General features: G+C 36.6%; 1 protein-coding gene across 1 annotated transcript in view; it reads right to left on the bottom strand.

The window, feature by feature from the left end:
• The window catches only part of DSC1 (desmocollin 1), a 25,739-nt gene continuing 3,773 nt past the window's right edge, over positions 1 to 21,966 (bottom strand). Inside the window, exons 3-16 of the mRNA XM_051775051.1 lie at positions 20,073 to 20,275; positions 19,475 to 19,594; positions 18,107 to 18,262; positions 17,083 to 17,227; positions 15,745 to 15,911; positions 13,394 to 13,528; positions 11,863 to 12,048; positions 10,227 to 10,486; positions 9,874 to 10,016; positions 8,492 to 8,707; positions 8,026 to 8,259; positions 5,222 to 5,343; positions 3,926 to 4,162; positions 1 to 3,152 (exon numbers count right to left, since the gene is read on the bottom strand). Of these exons, the coding sequence (XP_051631011.1) occupies positions 2,955 to 3,152; positions 3,926 to 4,162; positions 5,222 to 5,343; positions 8,026 to 8,259; positions 8,492 to 8,707; positions 9,874 to 10,016; positions 10,227 to 10,486; positions 11,863 to 12,048; positions 13,394 to 13,528; positions 15,745 to 15,911; positions 17,083 to 17,227; positions 18,107 to 18,262; positions 19,475 to 19,594; positions 20,073 to 20,275 (2,522 nt within the window). The 3' untranslated portion in view covers positions 1 to 2,954. The remainder of the gene's footprint in view (positions 3,153 to 3,925; positions 4,163 to 5,221; positions 5,344 to 8,025; positions 8,260 to 8,491; positions 8,708 to 9,873; positions 10,017 to 10,226; positions 10,487 to 11,862; positions 12,049 to 13,393; positions 13,529 to 15,744; positions 15,912 to 17,082; positions 17,228 to 18,106; positions 18,263 to 19,474; positions 19,595 to 20,072; positions 20,276 to 21,966) is intronic.

Here is a 21,966-nt window from a genome sequence, read left to right on the forward strand (position 1 = left end):
TTTTTGTAGAAGATCCTTTTATTTTGAAAAAAATTTATTACTCACTGTTGTACAAAATATACCTAAAAATATGATGTTAAGATAATTTTGACACTGCTAGGTAGTTTGCAAATTACCTAGTTGAAGAGAAGAAATCACAATTTTTAAGGCGGTTCAAGACAGTAACAACAAGTGAATTATACATTTTAACATATTCCATTTGTAAGCTTTACACAAATGTTATCTGGTACTTGGTATCTGTAAACTTTAATGCTTTATACAAAGTTCCCATTCACATATTTAGAAGATACAATGAAAACAACATTCTACAATTCATTTTTTAAAGTATCTCATTTCTACTCTTCGTTTACAGAAATAGCTGGTTCAATTCAGAACTTTAATTTTTCAAAGAGCCAAACAAGCAGAAGTGATTTCAGATTTCTACTTTGTTTAAAAATGGACAAAAATTAAAGTAACTAATTATCTATGTTTGTTGAAATGTAAAAAAGAACAAAAACATTTTTAAGGCAAATTAGATTAGAAAAACATTACTCTGATTTAAATAATTTATTATTTTAATTCCAGGGTGGTAAGTTAGCAACCATCCACTTAAAACAGCCAATGCCAATTCAATTTCAGCTCATAAAAATTTGGTCTGTTCTTTTAGCACAGTATTACTATTATATTTCATGAGGAAAGAAACCATACTCCCAGAGGCTCCTCTACACCACCCTCCAAGTAATTTTCAAAAGAGTGCAGTCTGTTATTTATCCTAGGTCCTTCTGAACCATAGGATTTTTATATAATTTAAAAAAACAAACAAACAAAAACACCAGCAAACATTGAGAGGAAGGGGGAGACATTAATATTACCTTAAAAAGTGTATAGCAAATAACTAAACATAAAGATGCAGGACATAAAGCAGCAAGATAATCACCAGGGGACAGATCTTCACCTGGCATAAAGTCAGCATAGCTTCACTGGCATCAGCAGAGCAATCTTGACTTACATCAGTCACAGATCTGACTGTCCACGTACAGAAAAAATTGTTTATGTTAGTGATAAAGAAGAGCAGTGTTCAGAAGAGTAGTGTTAGCACACATTCTTTGAATAAAGTAAGTTCATAACACTATGGTTTTCATCTAGTATTTTGCTGCTGATGACTGTCACTCTTGTCACTGGCAGTGTACCTAGTTCAGGATGAATTCATTACCACTTTCAAATGATGCACTAAAATACATTGAGCATTGGTCTATGAAGTTCTTAACCACAGCCAGTTCTTACCAGAAATACACTGAAACCCATTTACAGTGTGAAACATAAGGTTTTGAAAGTACTATTTTATAACACTGGTAAGTTTTTCTATTATTATAGGTTTTCACTGACCATAATTTGTGTGGAATGAACTGCAACCACTGTAAGTCAGCAGCAACTGAGATTTAGAGCATCATGACTCTTGGCTGTTAGTAATTATTCCTTTTACAGATCATTAGCTATAGTAAATATTTAAAAATATCCCTAAGGCATATGTTTACAGAGCAAATCCTAAAAGCAGAATTAGAGCAACAGAAATAAGTAATTGCACAAGTTTCTCATAGGCACTGAGATGTTCTTTTAAGGCACAAGAGAATTCCCAGAGTTCAGAGGACAAATTACTTAACCAGGAGTGCAAATATTAAAAAAAAAAAAAAGAAACATTTAAAATCTGGGAAGCAGAGGTGAAATTCCACCTGCTGCTTATGACAGCATTCAGGTCCCACTACTGTCATCTGCCAAAGGTACTTCAGACTTTTCTGTGTGTGTCTGTGTGTGTATATATATATGTATATATAGTGTATATGTATGCTTAATCTAGTAAAATAAGAAATGGGATTCAGATGATTTCTGCCAGAGATGTTTGTAAATGCTCACCTCTACAACTACCACATATTACACTCAAAACAGACAGTTTATCCCAGTGTAATTTTGCATCTCAATAAAAAGATATTCTAAAACACATTATTAATGGATAATATGCTCAATCCATTTGAGCTGCATCTTCTGTCAAGTTCTACTTACAAAAAGAAACAGTTAATGAAGTCCATAACAGGGCAAATGGAAAGGTAGTCGTAGCTACACTGGACAAAACTCTCAGCAATGGTCATCATTTTTCTGCAATGATACTATGTCAAAACTCACAAGAAACTGAGGTACAAACTTAGGTGAAGTAAACATGAGATTTGTCTTGCGTTCATTTGAAATATGATAGTTACCTCTATTTTGTGATTTTTTTTTTTTGATCTTTTATTTCTCTAAAAGAAAAATACATACTTGCATACAATGCTGATACCCTACGTGGTGATGCCATAAATCCCTTAGGATAGCAAGTTTGATGGGTGGTAACCCATTAGGAGAAAAATATATTTTTGAATATTATTTTACATATATACAATATATATATATTTAATTTTCAACCAAAATGTAAAGTTTTCTAATATATTTATGAGTATTCTTATGTCCAAAATGAAAAAATATTTTGTATCTCAGTTCATATAAGTTAAAAATTAACAAGGAATTTGATATCCACCAACAAAGTTCTTGTTTCATTTCTATAAAATTAAAAGAAAACAAAGAAACAGTGAGTTAAAAAGCTTTCCTTCTCCAAAGCCAAATATAGTAAAACTTTGAAGCTGAACAATTAATTAAAAGAACACCAAGTTTTGCATTTTAAGTAATCATGAAGAATGCAAAATGTAATCTAAGTAGGAACTAGCATTATTATATTAACCTAAAGACAAAATATTTTGAGTCTCTTATTTTGATGGAATGTGTCCAGTATAAGAAAATGTAAATTTAAAGCAAGAGTTACTTACACTCTCACCAGTCTATATAAATTTTTATAAACCTCTTCCCCCGTCAATTCAAAAATACCTAATATCACAAAAGTACGACAACCACTTATTTACAGGTTTTTTTCAGCACTGTGAAAGGCACATTTATCTTTTTATGCATGTTTCTGCTAATGTCCTAAACTTGGGTTCCAACTGATCTAAGAAGTCAAGTGCCTCTTCCTCATGCTGATCACTGCAGCAGCCTACAGAGCCAGCCAAGGATCCTTTTCCTTCATAGTTATATGAAAGGAGATAATCTTCAGAATGCTTCTGTTCTTCATCCTGTCTGCATAGGTGCACCTTCTGGATAGGAAGAGAACATATCTTATTATTTTCTTAAATTGTTATCCTAAACATATTGCATAAAAATAATTTCTTTTTGATTTACCTTTCATTGATTAATTTTTAATCAGAGTGTGTCCTCTAATGGATTCCTACATACAAAAAATGCACATGATTGGTCTATATCATTAAGACTACAAAATATAAGTATTTAATAAAGAAATCATTTCTACTAGTCATGTATGTACAATAAAAGAGGAAGAACCTGTTTAAATAACTTGTCAAGCCACTAAAATCCACTCAAAATTAAACAACTGATTTACACATAACTAGTTAGGCAAGTAGTGAAGAGTTTTTTGATCTCCAAGGCATGGAATGACTGCATTTCTAATGCTGTACATTCATTCCTGCTCCATTGCTAAGGTAAGCATGAGGTTTAAATTAGTATAAAGCAAGCAGTTAGAATAAAAGCAAACACATTCCCAGAAAAACTCACAAAAGCTTCAGTAATTATTCTAAATTATTAAATATTCAAGATGAAAAATAGCACACTGCCTATAGTTTAAGCCAAGAAAAGAAAGTATTTTACAGTAATGTCTGAAATATGTCAAGGATGACTTCTTGAAAGGGTGGTATTCCAAAGGGGATGCAGATGAGCAAAGGAGAGGAAAAATTAAATGAAACCAAAACCAGAAAGCCACCTTTCTAGAACACTTACATCTCTTCCTTGAAAAGTCTGTATATATTGACCATAACCTACACTTCAAAAAATAAATCAGTTTCAGACTACTTACTTCGCCTAAACGAGGATGTGTGAAATTACGCCATTCTGAGTAGGAGTATCTACATGTGTCCATCATAGTCTGTCCTCCTCCTTCTACAACTGATCCCAAAGTCTGGTGTCCAGCTCCCTTGACTGATTCCAAGGTATGCCCTCTTCCTTTTACCACTTCAAATGTTTGCTGATCTCCTGTTTTCACTCCATAACCTCCTTGATCACATGTATTTTGTAGAGGAATTATATTGTGATCCTAACAAAAAAAAAAAAAAAAAAAGAAAGGCAATAGTGGGGATACATTTTCCTCCTTTTTTTTCAATTCAAAAGACAAAACAGCAATCAAAACCAGTCAAAACCGAAAATTAAGAAGTCTCCATCTCTGCACTGTGATATTTTGAATAAAAGGCTATCCTTAGTACTTAGCAAAAAAGGTCAGTAAATCGTCTTTGGAAAGGATACAATGACAAGGGGGAAGAGGGAAAATCTGCATTTAAATATGATATGAGATCCAATAACTGAGTTTTAATCCCAGTTAAATGTGCTACAATCCATATACTAGCTTATAATGGCACTACATTATGCTTCACAGGCAACAGGATATCTGACACTTGTCACTCTTAGGGTTTCTTGGGTTTCAACATGAAGTAAACTACTGTTTTTAAACTCATCTCCTTTTCTTAGGGAGGACAATGTCAGGAGGTGGGGAACAACAGAAAAGAGGAAGAGTCTGAAGAGCTAAATTCTTGTGTACAAACACAGTCCTTGACCGAATGATGTTCATGGCAGACTAAAATGCCAAAAAGTAAGAAAAAATTTCATGAACATGGACAGTTCATGAAATCAACTGTATTTGGGGTCATTTTTCAGGGGAAGGTCAGAAATTGTACCTGCAATTTACAACAGTTACCTTCTAAATTTAAAAATCCTTCTCCAAGGAAAAACAATAATGCTTTGCCATAAACAGTATTCAACACAAGCAAAACAGCAAGTTTCCATCTAATCTCATAGTGGAAAGTGACTGAAGTAGTTAAAAGGTTCACCTGAAACTTCCAACCAAACACTTAAAATCTGGAAGAATTTAAGTTAAGCTAACGACTACAAGGTATGTTTAAATGTATAGTACTACCAAGTCTGCCTAAAGTAAGAATTTTCAAATTCTTGTAAAACGACAATGTGCATTTAATGATCCCTGCATTGACTGCTTAATTCCTTTACCAAATCACTCACTTGCATATGGTCCTGTCCTTAAATTGCAATGCTTTGGACATCTTAATTACAAGCTTCTACATTGAAGCAAACAGACATCACTTACCATCACTTCTTCACCTGGAGCTTCTGTGTTTGAAATGATTAAATTGTGATTGGCACAATCATCAGTCACCTGTCTGTGCATTACTCCACGGCCACAGCAGCCACAAATTGTGATCAGGATTACTATGGAAAGGAAACAATACTATAAACTTTACTTCATTATGGTATCTATTTACATTGCATAGCGAATTTTAAATGCCTAAGCATCAAAGCATTAATTATTTAAAAAATAATTAATTTCCGAAAATGCCCATATACAAAGCTGTATACATACACATTTTTTTCAAAAAGTATATGGAGTTTTCACTGCCTTGTTGAACTATTTCGTTCTTCTAAAACACATCTTGGTTTCCCAAAAGAAACGCAAGTATCCTTTATGAAAGCATTGTGACTTCACAATTTCACAGTAACAAAAACTTTAGACCAGATCCAGGTGAAAAATCATGTCTTATGCCTACAACAAGGTTGTACATAAGACATTTTTCATCTGTGAATATGCAGATGTCAAATTATATCATAAGGAACTAATATGCAAGCTAAAGGTCTCAATACCAGAAACTTCTGTTTCACACAAAAGGTCAGCAGAACCCTGAGGGCCTCCAGCATTATGTTACAGAACAATCTTATTTAATTCCTTGCATTCATTTTATTCCTCCTATAATACTACTTTTTGTTGTCATGAAGACTCACCCAGAAATGACTTTGCATAAAAGAATCATGTACAACTAACACCTCTGATGCAGAGAACCATTCTTTTTTCTTCACTTTTCAAATTGTTAGCTTAAAAATAAAGAAGCCCAAAGGAACAGAACAGTTCTGCCTAACTGCCCACTGAGCAATCTGATGTCTGAAAACAAAAATTTCTGTGAAAACTGGCCAAGAGCCACTTTCAAGTTAATTTAGCTTCTGTAGCATCAGCTGTCAGCAAGATCAGCACCAGTGATTCTGGCAGTCTGCTTCCTGATGCTGACAGATGGGAAGAAGACATCCATGACAGCACTGAGTACAGGATACACAGGGTAAAACCTAGCCAACAAAATAAAGGATCCATTTAAAAGGGATGCAGTCAAGAGGCAATGACAGAAAGGTAGCTGACATTTCACACAGTTCCTCTACTGAGAGTTCCCACATCTGAAAATTCTACCTTCGGGCTATATCACAAATTTGGGTACCTGCCCTGTTGAGATAAAACATTGATCTATCTAGCTTTCACAACATGTCCAGGTCCCAGTCTTCTATCTACCTGAGTAAGAACAGCTTGCTGAGATTCAACAGGAGCAGGACAGTTTAATTACTACCAGAAAAGCACAGAGAAGAAAGAGGTAAGAAAAAAAAACAAAAACAATGCAAACTCTGAAATACTAGTTTACTGTAAAATGTCCTCTGTGATTTTAAAGGATGTTATATCTGATTCTGGTAAAAAAAAATTATCTGGTTTTGCTTTTGCATATCACTGTCACTATCTCACTGGTTAATTGCAATATTACCCTTCTCAGAATCTTTTAGGTTTTGGGTAACTCCAGTTGCACAACATATATTTAAGTTTTTAGTCTGCTTTGGAAGTATTCAACCTGTCCTTCAACATTTCTGCATGTGGGATGGGGCAACCCCGCATGTACATACAGACTAGGCAATGAGAGGCTGGAAAGCAGTGCCACGGAAAGTGATCTGGGGGTCCTGGTCGATGGCAAGTTGAATCTGAGTCAGCAGTGCCCTGGCAGCCAGGAGGGCCAACCCTGTCCTGGGGAGCAGCAGGCACAGCATCATCAGCCAGACAAGGGAGGGGATTGTCCTGCTCTGCTCTGCACTGGTGCAGCCTCACCTTGAATACTGTGTGCAGTTTGGGGCACCACAATGTAAAAAAGATTAAAAGCTACTAGAAAGTGTCCAAAGGAGGGCAACAAAGACAGCCTTGAAGGGAAGCCGTATGAGGAGAGACTGAAGTCATTTGGTCTGTTCAGCTTGGAGAAGAGGAGACTGAGGGGAGACCTTATCCGAGTCTACAGCTTCCTTGTGAGGGGAATTGGAGGGGCAGGTAAAGATCTCTTCAATCTCATGACCAGTGACAGGACTTGAGAAAACCGCATGAAGCTGAATCAGGGGACGTTTAGGCTGGATATCAGGAAAACGTTTTTCACCCAAAGGGTGGTTGAGCACTAGAACAGGCTTCTCAAGGAAGTGGTCACAACACCAAGCCTGTCTTGAGTACAAGAAGCATTTGGAACTACACTCTCAGGAATATGGGAATTCTTGGGGTGTCCTATACAGGGCCTCAATGATCCTGATGGGTCCCTTCCAACTCAGCATATTCTATGATTCTATGATAATACGGGTTCTTGCAAAATCCTTTGTGAAATCCAATGTCTCAGATACTCCATGTTTTAATTCACAACACAAGAAAGATCACAAAACGCTCAAGGAAATTAATTTCAGCATTTCTAGAAACAGATATGTTTCTAGAACTCACAAACTTTGCTTGACCTGATAAGCACTATAATACCATCCTCTTTTGGTTCAAGTGCTGAATGCAGGTTTTTTGGCCTCAATAGCATGAACATACAGAACATCTTACACAAAATATACTTAAATGAATAAACAAAAAGCCACAGAGTAACTACAGCACAAGATGAGAGCAAGAAGCCTGTGATACTGACACAAATAGAGCAGATACATTAAATCAGTGATGAGAGCTATACAATTGTCAAAATAAAAAAATGTTTTAATTAAATTTGAATCAGTTTCTCTAAGCTGATTTTAAAAATTAAGTGGTTTTGCATTTTGTGTTTAAAAAAACAGTGTACTTACGCAGCAATAACAGCGATCCTAAGATCATTGCAAGGATGGCCCAGAGACCAAGAGTAACATTTCCACCAGAAAGCTGACGGCTCCTACCATCGCATTCAGTTGGAGTAACACAATCACAGAAGTTAACTCTTACAGTGGACTCTCCTACCTTTCCTCCGTTATCCATCACACTTACAGGAATATCATAAATTCCAAATGGAATATCACCCTTTGGTGAAAGATATGCACAATTATCTGTAAAAAAAATGACAAAAGTAGATCTAGTGTCAACAATACCTGCAACTCAGTTGTCACAAATATGACCGTAACCACAATCTTCCCTTCTGTTGCAGCTATACTGCCACCAGATCCGCATTAGTTTAAAGCTAGATTAAATGGGGTGACAAAAAAACTACATCGTGGAAGGATTTATACTTTCAGCACCTTTTAACCTACAGCTAAATGAGGAGAACAAGTCTTAACGTACCGTTTTGTGCATTTATCTTCCACATGGAAGCCAAGTTACGGTCAGTTATGCGATACACAAAGGGTGTGCTGTACGGAGCCTCATCATCATCCTGTGCAGTAAGGCAGATTGGTTCTCTGTCTCTGCACATTATATAGTCTGTCTGAGCGATTCGTGGGAAATTCTTGTTCCCGGGCACGATGCAAACCTGAATTGTTCCAGTGCCTGTTTTACCATCTGTGAGACAAAAATAACTAGTTTCAGCACTTACTTCTAACATTCGCATATTAATTCCTAGTCCAAACTTTCACAATAAAATATCATCAACTGTAACATCGAAGTTTAGAAGTAAGATGGAAAGCAACTGCTGATTTAGCCAGAGAGAGGGCTCTCTCTTGGCTGCTTCTCTTTGCTTGGCTGGATGCAGATAAATCAACAGCTCCCAAATCTTCATATTCTGCATGTGCAGACAATGTATTTTGTTGACCACGTGTATCTCTGTGGGAATACACGGCGTTCTAACAGGAGGAATAGAGGCGGAAGAGCCCATAAACCAGGAGTAAAGGACACTAAGACAATCAGAGTAAAAAGCAAAAAGTGAAGATCTCCAGCCTTTTAACTTCTGGAAGGAGAAAATAAATTATACTTTCATTGCTCTCACCTCTTCTGGGAATACAAACACTTTAAGAAACAGTGGGGTTTCTTTCTGTCCTCTGCCCTCTAAGTCACCATGCAGTAGCAGAGTTCATCAGTGGCACTGCCACCAAAATCTACGTGCAAGAATTGAATGAGCTCTTCCTCCTAATTCCATTTTTTTCAGTACACAAATGGTCAATGCATGTATATGCATTCCAGTGAAATTACATCAAGACTACTTTTTAATCCTTTCTCTAGAAACAATTGATTGCAGATTCATATATCATCTTTATAAACAACAGAAATTCTAAACAACAGAAATTCTAAACAACAGAAATTCATATTATTTATATTTAATATGCAAACTGGGACATAGAATTTTTAGCTGCAATGTCAACAATTTCTTTTCCAAAAGTTTTCTCAACTTTCCCTGTTGACAAGTTCACAGCTGCCAGGTGCTATCACTTAAAAAACAACAGTCGAGGAATAGAAGAATACAATCCACAGGAAAATCTCTCAATTTAAAATTACTAGAGGATTTTAAATGGGGACAGATAACTTTCCAAAACACTGAGAATTTGCCCTGATTTTCTAAAGGCTTTCTCTGCTGTGTAATATTCCCTAAGCATTTGATGGAGCTATCCCAAAGACACAACAATGGACTAGGTGGGCCATTAGTCGGAACCACTAAAGTTGTCCCCACACTAAATTTGCTCATAAACATCTGTTACAGACCACAAAGAATGCCAACAACATTTAGTACTCACTTCTGTCTATTGCAAGGACTGTGATATTGCATTGGCCTCGTCTCATTTCTCCTATGTCTCGGTCCAAGACTTTAACAGTTCTGACTTCACCCGATTTGTCATCTATGTTGATCCAATTACATTGTCCAGGTGGTATCCGGTACCTGCCAAGAATAATTTGTCTTGTTAAAGATCCCAAACATATATACACACGCATATGTACAGACATAAATATTTAGATACATGTATTCATATACACTCTCACAGGCGTGCAGGTGCACACACATATATACAGCACCAACAACTTTTTCCCCTTTCCTGTATCCCACTCATGCTGTACTCCAAAAAAACTAGTAGGTAAAGTTGTTTCATACCTTATGCCTTCACTATTTCCAGTTTCTGGATCTTCTGCTACATATCTCCCAATAGCCGTCCCAATATCTTCACATTCTTTAACATCTAAGCGCAACAGACATGGTTTAAACACTGGTCCCTCATCCACATCCAGGACGTGCACTGTAACAGAGCAGGTGCTCTGGGAAAGTTGTTGTGAATGTGGTGCCAGCAGATAGGGTGCCTCATTGTTGACTCCAATGACAAGGACCCTTTGCTTGGCACTTTCATAGTCCAGTCCCTGTAACAAAGGTGGGGTGTTGTTTTTTTTTTCCTTCAAACAAATATAAAACTTGGTATTGCTTTCACTGCTGAATTATTAAGTAGATAAAACCATACCACACTTATTTACAAAAGAAACCAGCTATCCTTCTTGAACATCCATTTTGAGACACAGTAAAGGGACACGATTTTTTGAAAAAAATGTTAGTCAAAGAAAAGAGCCTGAGGAAATACCCCTAATATGACAAGCAGCACCCCTGCCAAATTTTATATGAATATTCTGTTACTGAATTACTAGTAGAACTGAGAAAACAATTAGATGTGGTGAGGTATTTTCCTCTTCCATATCTAGTTGGCTATTATTTTAGCTTACATACATTTCCTTTCCACCACTAATCAATCACACTTCTTTCCAGTACCTACAAATACATCTGAATCTATAGGGTTGACAGTAAGTAGTTACCATTTATTCTTCAGACCTACCATTTTTCTCCAAGGTCATCATATGCTTTTAATAGAGCTAATTTTATCCTGAAGTCACAATACTCTCTACTCTACTACAGCATTACAATAAAGATAAGAAATTTCAACTGTCTTCATATACCAGGGACAGAGCTTAAGAAAAAGTTCTAATGATTACTGGTAAAAAAAACCATAATAAATAACTAAAAAAATATTACTGGCAGCTCTACCTCTACATCTTCAAATTTTAACATTAATATTCTCTGCTCCTGAGAAGTTACCTCTTAAAGCAGTTTTAACAGATGATGAAAAAGAGGTATGAAAAGGCAAAGGGATGTGCTGGAGCACAGATGCCATGGATCTTTTACCTCACATCTGTAAAGTACTGGGTATAACAAGTAACTAAACTAATACACAAAATAGTGTACGTGTACTCTCTCACGCCCAGAAAAGCAAACCACAAGTCACTACACTGCAAAATAAATTCTGGAGAGTTTTATGCTGACATAATAAGTTTAATTCAACTCCAAGAGAGAACAAGACTGGAGAAGGTGCTCAACCTTCCCCTCCTTTGCCACTCTCCTGCCTCTGTTAAAAAAAACAGCCACGAAGCATTCCTCAAATTACATCCCTAAATCTAAATAACAACTGTAGAACAAGGCAAAAGCACCAAGCTCTTCTGAAATGACAAACTAGAGGAAATTCCTTGGATTCTGAGCACACAACATTGAGCAGTAGTCTGGAAGGTGAACTTTGCGGGTTATGTACCATACACAAGCCTCAATCGCTGTGTGTAATCTGCTCTAGAAGAGTGTTCAGCTCAAAAGTCTGATAAACCTTACAGTTACAGATATTCTTTGAATAAAAATGACTCCTATATTATTAAAAGTAAAACCTGAAGAAACATAAATTTTCCCTCCAGCTTTTACTTACCTTGACAACACATAGTATTCCTTCGTTTGTGTTTTTGTCTGTTGTAATTTCAAAGGCCTGATCGTCATTTCCTCTTATAATTTCATACACTGCTCCTGAGCCAGGTGAACCAGGTTCATCAAGATCAACAACAGAGACTCTCAGTATTTCTACACTCACTCTGTTTTCCTCCACTCGCGTTTCATACTTGGAATATCAAAAAAAAAAAAATAATTTAAATCAGAGAATACTGTTCCACGATGGAGGACTGAAGAACACCATATTTAAATAACACTACTTAAACCCAAGGGGTCAATTTACCAAAGTGCTGAAATGATTTGTTTTGTTTTCATGCATTATCGTATCTTCCCCACTCCTCCCTTATATCCTAGGTCAAACAGTAACCCTTTCCTGCTAGCACAGTTGAAATCTCAGCTTCTTCATACACTCAAACTGTCATTGACATAATTAATTCTAGAATTCTTCTTCCAGGAAAGGTAAATTAGCACAGTTCCCCTCACTTACACAAGCTATAGATTCTAATTTACATACAACATGATCAAACTGAGAATTAGAAAGAGTATTGGGCAAATAAAAAAAAAAAATAAATATATACACATATATATATACACACACATATATACATATACACATATATACACACACACATATATATATATCTCCAAACTAACCACAAGAACTTGAAGAAAAGCCAAAAAGGATGAAATACATCTTCTCTACTTAGATGGCAAAGGATAAAAGGGCTTTTCTTATCTTTATCTTTTTAAAGAGCTTTGTTATTCTCTACGAGGTCAAGAAGAGCAAATAAGAGAAAAAATGTCAATTAATATTACTGACGATATTCTACAGTAGTGAAGGCAAAAGGTAAAGTACATGTATTCCTCAGGAATAATGAATTATTTTTCATAAATTTCATATTACAAAATCTCCTGTGGTATTTGAGCTATGTACATGGTTTTTGAGACATACTCTCTGTCCTGAATCATACAGATGGCAGGAATAAGCAAAGCCATAAGGCTGAGTTACAGCTATTAGTGAACAAGAAGTGGCTTAAATACTTCTATAGAAGAAAAAAATATGCTGGAAAATCACAGGAATCTCAGTGAAAATCCTTGCATCTACTTCACTGACAAGTGCTTTTTCATTTGCAACACAGAAGTAGCCAAAAGCTGGTCAAATGGTAATGCAGTCATGACGATGCTTAGGAGTGAATCTGTTTTTCCCCCACAAAAAAATGGTTAAATTATGGGATTTCTAAATCCATGCACTGCAGGAGAAGTGAATGAAAGAGTTACATCTGCTTTCTCCCAATATGCATGAGGTAAATGACTCAAAACAACTCATATACCAATAGGTCTAATTACCAAACAGCACAACAACCAACAGGGGATTCTGAAACATCTATATTGGCATTAACTGTCTTAGGGCATTAGGCTTCATCTGAAGGTCAGTCCATCAGGAAATTAGAAAGGGGATGAAAATAGTCCTTTTTTTTTAAATCATTATACTGACAATTCATTTATGCACTTACTTGTATCTGTTTAAAGGATGGTGCATTGTCATTTGTATCTTCGATTTTTACAACCACTGTTCCTGTAGTGCACAAACCAAAAGGTTGACCTGCCATATCTCTCACTTCAACTAACAAAGTGTAACTGGGAACAAGCTGAAAAGAAAAATAAAAGCATACAGAAGTCTGACATGCTCACTTTTTTAATCGCATAGTTACATACAAGAGTAGAACTAAATATTTCACCCCTGCTCCACAACTCTGCTCTTAATTCAGCACTCCCCAACAAAATGAGGCAATTAGCTTCGGGGCTTTCTACCATATAGTTCCAAAAGGAAAAGCAGCAAAATGCTTTTTGGTGGCTAAGCAGTACTGAGTTCAGTTTCTGTGGGCAACATGCAGGATATATCCTGTATCAAATAAAGCTTCTCACAATGTCAGCATTATTTTCCAAAACCTGAAGTTTTGGAAAATACAGATGAGGCACCTTCACCTGCTATTTATGTCTTTCCTTTGAAGCAACAGAGTATTCCCTTAGGTTGCCAGGAGGTAATGCGTTTCAGTGTACGCCCCTTGTTTCACTAAGGATGAACAAAAAACAGTGCTGCAATCAGCCTCTGTTTGGGCTATACATGATAAGGCAATGCCTGCCATTTGGCAAGGTCTGGTATTGAAGGAGTCAGTGTCCTTATCAGTTCCAAGGGGTTCCCTGATAAGCAGCTCACTTAAATCACTGACTTGAGTCAACAAGTCAACAGCAGAAAGCTTTTTTTAGCCTTGCTAGTACCTGAACAACCACAGAAAAGAGGACCCGGGGAGGGGAAATGGTGCGGGCAGAGGAGTAGGGGACAGGACACAACATAGTAAGATAGATGAGGCACAAAATGAGGGAGTTTGTAAATCAAGACAGTAACTCCAGTTCCCAACGCCTGGAAGCACCATTCATTTTCTCTGGTGCAGGAAAGAAATCTCCTGTTCAATTTCATAAGTTTATCTTTAAAAGATATGGAGTGGACTAATTTTTCAATCCTCCCTTCCTTCCCTCAAGTAGTCACTGTGACAGCTTCTTTAGTAGTCACAGTGATGCTTCGGAACACTGCATTTTTCTCTTGTTAAAAAAGTTGAGCACTGTACCTGCAAGTGCAAATTTTGCAACATGCTGTTTATGTGGATTTTTAGCCATGAAACAAAACAACATAAATATATCATAAAGTAATTCTTTTTATCTTTAGAAAAGATGTGCCTGTAGCAACGTTCTTTTCTAGAATGATTGTCTTATGCAAGAAATATTATTTTGAATTACATGCGCCTGTCAGTTTTTTCTAGTGTAAAAAATCTCTCACGTGACATTCTATAAAAAAAAAAAAATCCTGTATCTTATTTGCTCAAAAGCTAGTTGATAAGAATAAATGGTTGGCACCCTAATTTTAGAAAATGTTATATTATTGTTTAGATTTCAAATACTGGAGATATTTCTGTCGAATATAGGATAAGTGACTACTTCCAGAGAAACTGGTTCATCTCCGTAAGGAAGCAAGAGGCACAGCAAATGGAACTTAATTAGGAGGAAAGAGTGGCTTACAGGATTCATGGACACAGACAGAGTAAAAATCCATAGGTCAAACAGCAGAGCCATGGGGAAGTCCCCTGCCAAGGTTAGATAGAATACGGTAGATCTATGCAGAAACTCTCTGGACTAATTAGAGGTCTCTGAAAAGCTTCAGAAGCTCCTTAGAGAGGGTAACAAAAGTGGGTAACAGAAGCTGTATACGGTGATTCTCATGCAAGCAATTCATAGAACCATAGAAAGGCTTGGGTTGGAAAGGACCATAGAGAGATCATCTAGTTCCAATCTACCATGAGATTCCATTCACTAGATCAGTTTGCTCAGGATACTGTAAAACCTGGCCTTGAACACCTCCAGGGATGGGGCAACCACAACCTCTCTGGGCAACCTGTTGCAGTGCCTCTGTACGTTCTGAGTAAAGAATTTCTTCCTAACCTCTAACCTAAATTTCTCCTCTTTTAGTTTAAAACCATTTCCCTTTGTCCCAACACTGTCTGCCCATGCAAAAAGTCACTCTCCTTTCTCATAAGCTCCCCTTTAAGTAATAAAAGGCTGCAATGACGTCTCCCCAGAGTTTTCTCTTCCCCAGGCCTGTCTTCTTAGAAGAGCTGCTCCAGATCTCCAGCCATCTCCATGGCCCTCCTCTGGACCTGCTCTAACAGGTCCATGTCCTTCCTGTGCTGAGGACCCCAGAGTTGGATGCAGTACTCCAGGTGGGGTCTCACAAGGGCAGAGCAGAGAGGGGTTAAGAAGCTATCTCTCTGTGCACTAGATAAGACATTAAAGAGGCTTCAGGAAAGATCACCTCTCTGTCCAGCTGCGGCAGCAATACAGAAATGACACCGGTGTCACCATGTAAAGAAAATGCTGGAGTAATTGGTGGATTTTGTGACACAATGCGGTATTTCAATGTAGTATGCAGAGTATAAGGCTCATCTCTGTCCTCTGCAGTCACTTGTCCAACAACAACACCTGTAAACACAATACAGGAATTTTTAGTTCCAGAAAAATCTGCATATAATAAAAAAAACTATTTGAACAGGTATTTCTGTTTTAAACACATGAAAATAGCTACTTGGTCATTTAGTTATAAATTAAAATAATATTTAAAACACAGTAAATAGCCGTAAAAAAACAGTATTAGTGTAAAATTATCTAATTTAACCCTCCGGGTATTTTTTTTGCCTTCTTAGACAAAGTTGTGATTATTGCAGCTGTCAGAAAGAACAATCCAAAGAAACACTGCAAGTTTACATTTCAGTCAGTGTTTTTGACAGTGACTTCTAATTGAGCATCTCTAAAACAGTTGAAAAGGTGTTGCCAGGGGATGGACGAGGAGGTTCAGGAGCTTTCTGACCTGATTCAAATTGCACTACCCCGTCACACGAACACTGCTATACCTCCTCCCCATAGCCCCACTGGTTTTGGAACTTCACTTTAAATCAGGAACTCACACAGTAAGAAGTAAAGCAGCTTAGAGAACGAAATGCAACTGGTTTTTTGGGGTGATGGGGAAGACACTTTGTTTCCTTTTTTGTGAAGCAAGTTAGACTTTCCCCACCCTACAGCCCTACCCTAGGAGATGGGCGAGGAATGGCAAACCATGGCTTTCACATTCCTTATTGTCTGGGGTCCACCTTTCTTCTCCCTGCTTTTGTTGCCTGTTACACAGACACATGAAAGTCAGTAACAGGCAAATCCCAGCCTTTTACAGCTATGGGCAGAAGCAAGACTTTCTCCACCTCTCCCAGGAAAAGTCTCACCTTAGTTCATTAGCTTGGACAAACGCTGCAAGCTTAACCAAAGGCATTTTACACCTTAGAATACCGCCTTTTTAGTTATTTAGGAAACTTCTAAAAACTTTTCAGGGAAACAGATTTTTTGTATAAAATAAAAATAATAATGTTCTGAAATTCTTACACCATTTCAGAACACTGAATCATCTCAGTTTTTAAAAATTTCTTTTAACAATATTTTTCACTATGATGGAGATGACATTTTGGAATTTCTAATAATTAAGAAATCTTGAGCTGCTCTTTGCAAATTCAGTCTCTGCTGTAACAAAATACTCCTCAGGAAATCTCATTGAAATTCATTAAAAGGTTGAGTAGTGGTGTGTTCACAGATTTAAAACAATTCTTACCAGGCTTGGAATTTTCAGGGACACAAAACTCAAACAGATCTTTTGTAAAATATGGAGCATTATCATTATCATCTTCTATCCTGATTGTATGCACAAGTGGTACTTCTGGTGAATAACCATCTGGAGTGGTTGCAAAGCAAATGATCTGGAGGATGTAAATTCAGTGCTTAAGCAACAGGCAGTATTATTACACTTTTACTTCAATGAAAGAGCCAATAAAATAAAAAACAATGTGAACAGCATACCCTTTTCAAGACCAGACTCTTCAGACACATGGAAGGGAAAGTGACAGGTATCTTAAGAGTGACAGCAACACAAAACCTTTAAATGCTTCTAATCTTCCCCCTTTCCATTCCTCACACTACAAATATTTGAATCACTTTCTTCCTGACATCCCCCCAACTCTATCAAAGACTTTTTCCAAATCTCTTGAACGCATTTTTTTCCGGGTGTTTATGAGGCAATCTCAGCATTACCAGAATTTATACACAAATATTGCTATTTAAAGCAAAACCAAGAATGACAGCAATTTGTCCATTATAACATAATCCAATAAAATGCAGCGAAATTACCTAACTAGAAGGGGTTTCTACTAATCGCCTTCTTACACTTCTCAGCCAGTAGAGAGAGCAGTGCACCTTGTTAACAAAATATCAGAACTGAACAGCTTGGGAGAGACTCAAAAAACCACAGCTGTCTAGTGTTTATAATTATTTTGGGTTTTGTAGACCTTTTCAACCTCCCCTTAAAAACTCTTCCTAAAAGTGATGTAAACCAAATAGCCCACTACCTTTATGCTGTAATTAGTCTAAGCAGTGAAAAGCAAAACTATTCTCAAAGTCTAGATGACCAGTTATTTTGGTCACTGATTTCATCTCTTCAACACCAAGGATATTACTCAGAACAAAGAGCTGATTCCACACCTTGTCTGCTGCTAGTTTCCCCTGTAACCCAGTTGTCAAATAAATGCATGACAGAGAGAAAAAAAAAAAAGTAATCATATTTACACAACTTAGGCCTGTACCTGAAAGCTTGGATATTGTTCCCGGTCTACTGCACGAGTAGCAAAGATATTTCCAGTTTCTCTTTCTATGTAAAATAAACCCTTTGGATCTTGATCAATTCCTGGTCCACTTGCAGAATAATAAATTGTGTAGTTCTGAGCTGTGTCTGACTGGACCTATAAGAAGATGTTTTTAAGTCCAAGGAAAAACAGCAGGATCATTTTAATACATTTCCCCCTTTTCATTATCACATTTAGCACAAACAGGAATTCTTAAAAAAAAAAAAACCACCAAACTTGATTTACTTCCGTAGCAGCTTAAATTTCACAGAATAGGAGAACAGTCTGCCATGTAACTGCCTTCCTTTATAATGTGTGTACATGAGAAGGGGAGTTAATTCATAAAACTCATAAATGTTTAGAACTATCAAACAAGTAAAGAAATGACAGTATGCAAAAAAAAAAAATATTGAAATCTAATCTCTCTAGAATACTGCATATACAAGGCACATCCTTGTCCTGATCAAGAGATTTTATTTTTATTGCATTCATTGAGAATGAGCTGGTTTGCAACTAGAGAAGAAAAAGTAGAGCAGGCAGAGAAAGGAGAGGAGGAAGGAAGACGACCTAGAGTATAGTCCAGACATATGCCAATTCAGACAGCTTCTCTGCATCTCATTACAAGCACTAAGGAGGTAACATTAGTTATCTATTTATAAATACTCTTCTACAAAAATACTTTCCTTACCTACTGGATGCCAGAAGTTAGGAAGGTAAGATTAGAAGAATGATTGCTCTGCACAGACTCTGTTATTACACTTGTCTCTACACATCTGCTCCCAGCCACTCTGTAATCTAGAGAAGGCTAGATAGATCTATGATAACTTCAGTTCTTTCATTTCTCTTTCACGCCTACTTGTTTTCTTCCAGTAAGTACTGTTCCAAATAACACAGGCCATATTCAGTCTTCAAGGCTGAAGGCATACACCTCAAGCTCCAGAAAGGATGAAGACATGCAGGTAAAATTTACCCCAGTCTGTGTTTACAAAACCTCTTTCTGGGCAACGTTTAGTGGAGGGTTGTTTGTTGGTGGGTTTTTTTTGTAATTATACACTTCAGTGATTTCCAGGACAAAAGAGCTCTCTTTGATAGTATGCTGCTCTCCTTTTTTTCAACTCTTGCACAATTCCAGTTCACTCCAACAACTATGATCACAAGTTATCTCAGCTACAAGACCATGAGATATACAATGAACAGGACAGAACAAGACAGAGGAGTAATAGCAGGAACATCAGTAGGGAACACAAGACAGCTCATTTTCTTCTTCATCATCAAAGTCACATAAAAAACTAGCTTGGGACATAAAATTGGGGGTTGTATAAAACGTACCTGCTGAATTTGTAGAGGAAAAGGTCCCAGTGAGTTCTCTATCATAACGGATGGAATAGGGCCCCACCTTCTTTTGGTTCGCTTGAGAACTGTATCTCTAGCATGCCTGGTCTTCTGTGTCTGGGTCCAGGAGATAAAAAGACAGATAAGAATATATCCATTTATTCTTAACCATGTATATTTTTGTTTAACTGCCGTCTTGTGTCTCCATCTTCCCCCCCCTCCGTTGCAGTCCTCCTACGGATCCTTTTTTTTTTCCAAGGTCTTAATTTCTGATTATACCTATGATAGTATTCCAAGTTTTTTCATTTGCTGTAATACTTTGCATGAATAAAATCTGCTTTAATTCCTCAAACATGGCTTTTAAGATTCTTGACATTCCTGATTAAACTACTTGCTAGTATCTCCCCTTTGAGAAAAGCAATCTGCTGACTTAAGAAACCCAGTAATCAACATCTGCTAAATAAAATTACACTCTGTACCAGTATTTTGCCCTATTATTTGAATTCCAAAAGTCAACTACAGTCACCCAGCATGAAGCTGTACTCTGTGAAACAGAATTTCAAATAAGTAAGGTATCTTGAAATCAGAAGCTCACCTTCTTTTCTTCTTCCACTAAGCTAACATGTATTTTCTTTTCAACTTGTTCTTGAATGTCTTTAAGTAATATGGTAAAAGTTTTTTTCTCAGCAGACAAAGAAAGAGCAGATGTTGTGTACACAGAACCATCCTCTAGAATCTTGAAGTTCCCATCAGTGCTACTGATAAACTCTGCAGACTGAAGGCATTCTTTCAAATCAACTACAAGAAAAATGGACAATAACTCAAACACAAAAAAATAACATCCTCATAAAACAACAAAACGTGCCCCAAGTAAAAATTACATTTACTGACAGAGTCTTCAAGTATTTGTTCATTCAGTATTTAAGCACCACAAATACAGACTCTAGAACCCATGTACGCACTCAGATTTGACCCAGTTTACATTAATTTCCACCCTTGTGTTCACAAGTAGCTCCTAAAAAACATCGGTGCATTATGGATATCTCTCAACAAAACACTATTACAATGGTAAAAGTACTGAAGCATCAGAGATGAATTAATACATTTAAGTGCAAAAAACATTGTAGACGTGTCCATTATTGATCAGTAGCTATTACAGTTGCCTTGTGCTCCATGCCCTACAATATCAGTGAAGACGATTAATTAATGCAAATACCCAATGGAGATGTTACATCTTGGAAGTTTCGCCCTCAGGAGGAAAGCACTGACTGGTACTGTGTGATTTAATAGTCTTGGGGGGACAAAGGCCTTTAAATTATGAGGCAGACAGATGGGAGAGATAAAGACTAACTCTAGAACAAACTATTAGCAAATTTTTAATATGTATGTGATAGAATCCCAGGTTTATAGAAAGTACCAGGTAATTTTAGCATACTTCCAAGATATTTTTCACTGCATTTGCTATCACTTGTGGTTAAAATAAATTCTTACATGCTGCAAAAAACTTGGTTTACCAGCAAGTAATTCAGCATTACAGCTGGAGAAAAACCAGGATACTTCCAATGAATTGCAATAGGACTACAGCACTAAGCAAGAAGGATTTGGCACCCTGAAAAAGATGGAAGCCAGAGACCAAACTCCAGACAAATGATCTTTGCTGAGTACAAGAGATCTCAATGTCATGTTCTCCAAATCAGAACTCTTCAATACTTCTTCAATGTTATCATAGTGGGTGGGACACTACTCTATCAAGGTTGATTGCAAAATTCTCAAAGTAGATTCAGAATTTCATCCCATATATGCAGATGATATTTTCAATAAACTATATTCCATTTCTCTTTCAAAACTACAAGGACAGATATGAAGTATAATTTTAAATATGATATGATTTCTTCTTTCTCTTAAGTTTGACCTTTATCTGTTTAAGTAAATATTTGCTACACTTTCTATGGTACTGTAGCAGTGACTCCTGTCCTTTTTCACCTATACAGTGAAAACGCAGTATTGAAAACAGCACTGCCTTACTTAAATGTGTTTCATACTGCTGCACATTACATCACTGCATTTTCAAAAATACCAGACTGAAGATTTTGTTTCTGATGGTTATATGAGTCAACACTACGTTCAGTTAGTTATAGCTTTGTGGCATTTTTTTTTTAAAGCCTCTGATCTAAGTTAAAAGTATCAAAAAATCTAACAACAACCAGGAAAATCCTGACTGATTTCACTGTCAAGATATAGTCCTTGTATAAATGCAAAATACTTCTCAATAAATGTTTAAGTAATGTCATTTGAGCTATAGTGGTTTTGTTAAATGTTTGGGTGAAAAAAAAAGTTTAAGTTGAATGCTATGCAATTTATTTCAAAGCAGTGCAATAACATGAAGTTTTATTTTTATATAAATCCAAGTTTATTTACACAGAGAAATGTTGAAGTCTATGAGAATTCACACAGCTATAGCAAGCTTCTTCATTTAAAAATTTAAAAAT

The sequence above is a fragment of the Manacus candei genome, unplaced genomic scaffold (genome assembly GCF_025592945.1).
Source record: "Manacus candei isolate 608988 ecotype Guabito, Panama unplaced genomic scaffold, ASM2559294v1 h1tg000008l, whole genome shotgun sequence".
Lineage (NCBI taxonomy): Eukaryota > Metazoa > Chordata > Aves > Passeriformes > Pipridae > Manacus > Manacus candei.